The sequence below is a fragment of the Branchiostoma belcheri genome, unplaced genomic scaffold, assembly GCF_001625305.1.
Source record: "Branchiostoma belcheri isolate BF01 breed outbred unplaced genomic scaffold, Haploidv18h27 scaffold1622, whole genome shotgun sequence".
NCBI lineage: Eukaryota > Metazoa > Chordata > Leptocardii > Amphioxiformes > Branchiostomatidae > Branchiostoma > Branchiostoma belcheri.
Genome location: NW_017803072.1, coordinates 1,227 through 2,665, shown reverse-complemented (window position 1 = coordinate 2,665; position 1,439 = coordinate 1,227). Strand labels below are relative to the sequence as shown.

The window sequence follows — 1,439 nt, the reverse complement described above, 5'->3', positions numbered from 1 at the left end:
AGTCAAGCCTATAACAATACTGTAGAAGAACGTCTGACCAGAGGCCCCCTTCCCGGTGATCTGTTCCAGTTCTCCATTCTTGACTCCCTTTTCCAGCGCTCTCTTCAGAAGGAACATTCGGTTCTCGATGTCCAGTGTCGGGTAGTGTTCTCGGATGTATTTCTTGATCATGCCAACCTGGGAGAGAAAAGCGGAACATCCTATTAATGGATTTTGCAAAGAATAAATAAATGAATAAACTTTATTGCTCAACAATCACATAGTTGTACAACTTGTGGCAGTAAGACAACAATACCACAAAACTGAACTATCTTAAAATTACCACTATCGATAACAATATATGTGCTACAATACGGTCATGTATTGATGGTTTGGTCTTACTTGTGGAATGAGGTATACAGAAATTGACCTTTGTAGGCAGATAATATGGGAATTGGATACAACAACAATATAAGGAAAGATGACTGATTGCACAATTGTGTGGCCCAAGGCCTAAGAAACGGAGATGGGCACTGCTAATGGTTTTAATGCCAGAGGGCTTTAACTTTCACTTTATCTCACCGAAGCCTCTTTCGGCTCGTTGACTGCCTTGATAGCCACCCCGATCATAGTCTCCATCGGCTTCTTCGGTTTGTAGCTCTCCACCAATCGGAACGTCCCGCTCATGCCCTTTCCTAAAACAAGACAGAAGAATGGTTGGAAGAGTCTACTTATACATAAAACATTTGACATACCTGAGATACAAATGTAACGTATTACTCTCTTTCAGGAAACAAAATGATCAAAGATGAGAATTGCCAGTTAGAATTTAAAAAAAGTTAAAATTGTCTAGCAATTTCATGCAACCAAATAAACAAGACGATTGGGGACAAAAGAACTGTGCTGCCCCCTTTCAGGAACAGTTGGTATTGCAGTGCAGGCTATATTTGTTATGACCTACTTTACCCCAGCCGATATGCATGCACACACACAGACACAAACACACACACACACACACAAACACACACACACACTTGCACGCACATACTCTCACACACACACACACTCTCACACAAGCACACACACGCACATACCCACACACACCCACACACGCACACACACACACACGATACACACACACGATACACACACACTGACACACACACACAAACATACACACACACACAGACACACACAAACACACACACATACACACACACACACACACACACACACACACACACGCACGCACACACACACACGCACACACACACACACACACACACACACACACACACACACACACACACTCACTCTCTCTCTCTCTCTCTCTTTACACAGCCAAGTCTTTTATTCATACAGCGTTACAGTGACCGTCTGTCAAGTTCCTCGGGGCAAGTATGACTGACTGGTTCACATTGCACAGCACAGGTGTCACTGGTCATCTGTCTGTCTGTCTG

At 43.6% G+C, this 1,439-nt stretch overlaps 1 protein-coding gene across 1 annotated transcript; it reads right to left on the bottom strand.

Annotated features, from left to right (window-relative positions):
• Window positions 1-38: 38 nt before the first annotated feature.
• Window positions 39-674, bottom strand: LOC109466315 (heterochromatin protein 1-binding protein 3-like; the record flags this gene model as incomplete). The annotated part of the gene is made up of 2 exons (XM_019764031.1): window positions 39-177; window positions 562-674. Coding segments are annotated over 2 exons (252 nt in total), but the record flags the coding sequence as incomplete, so codon positions are not given.
• Window positions 675-1,439: the final 765 nt, after the last annotated feature.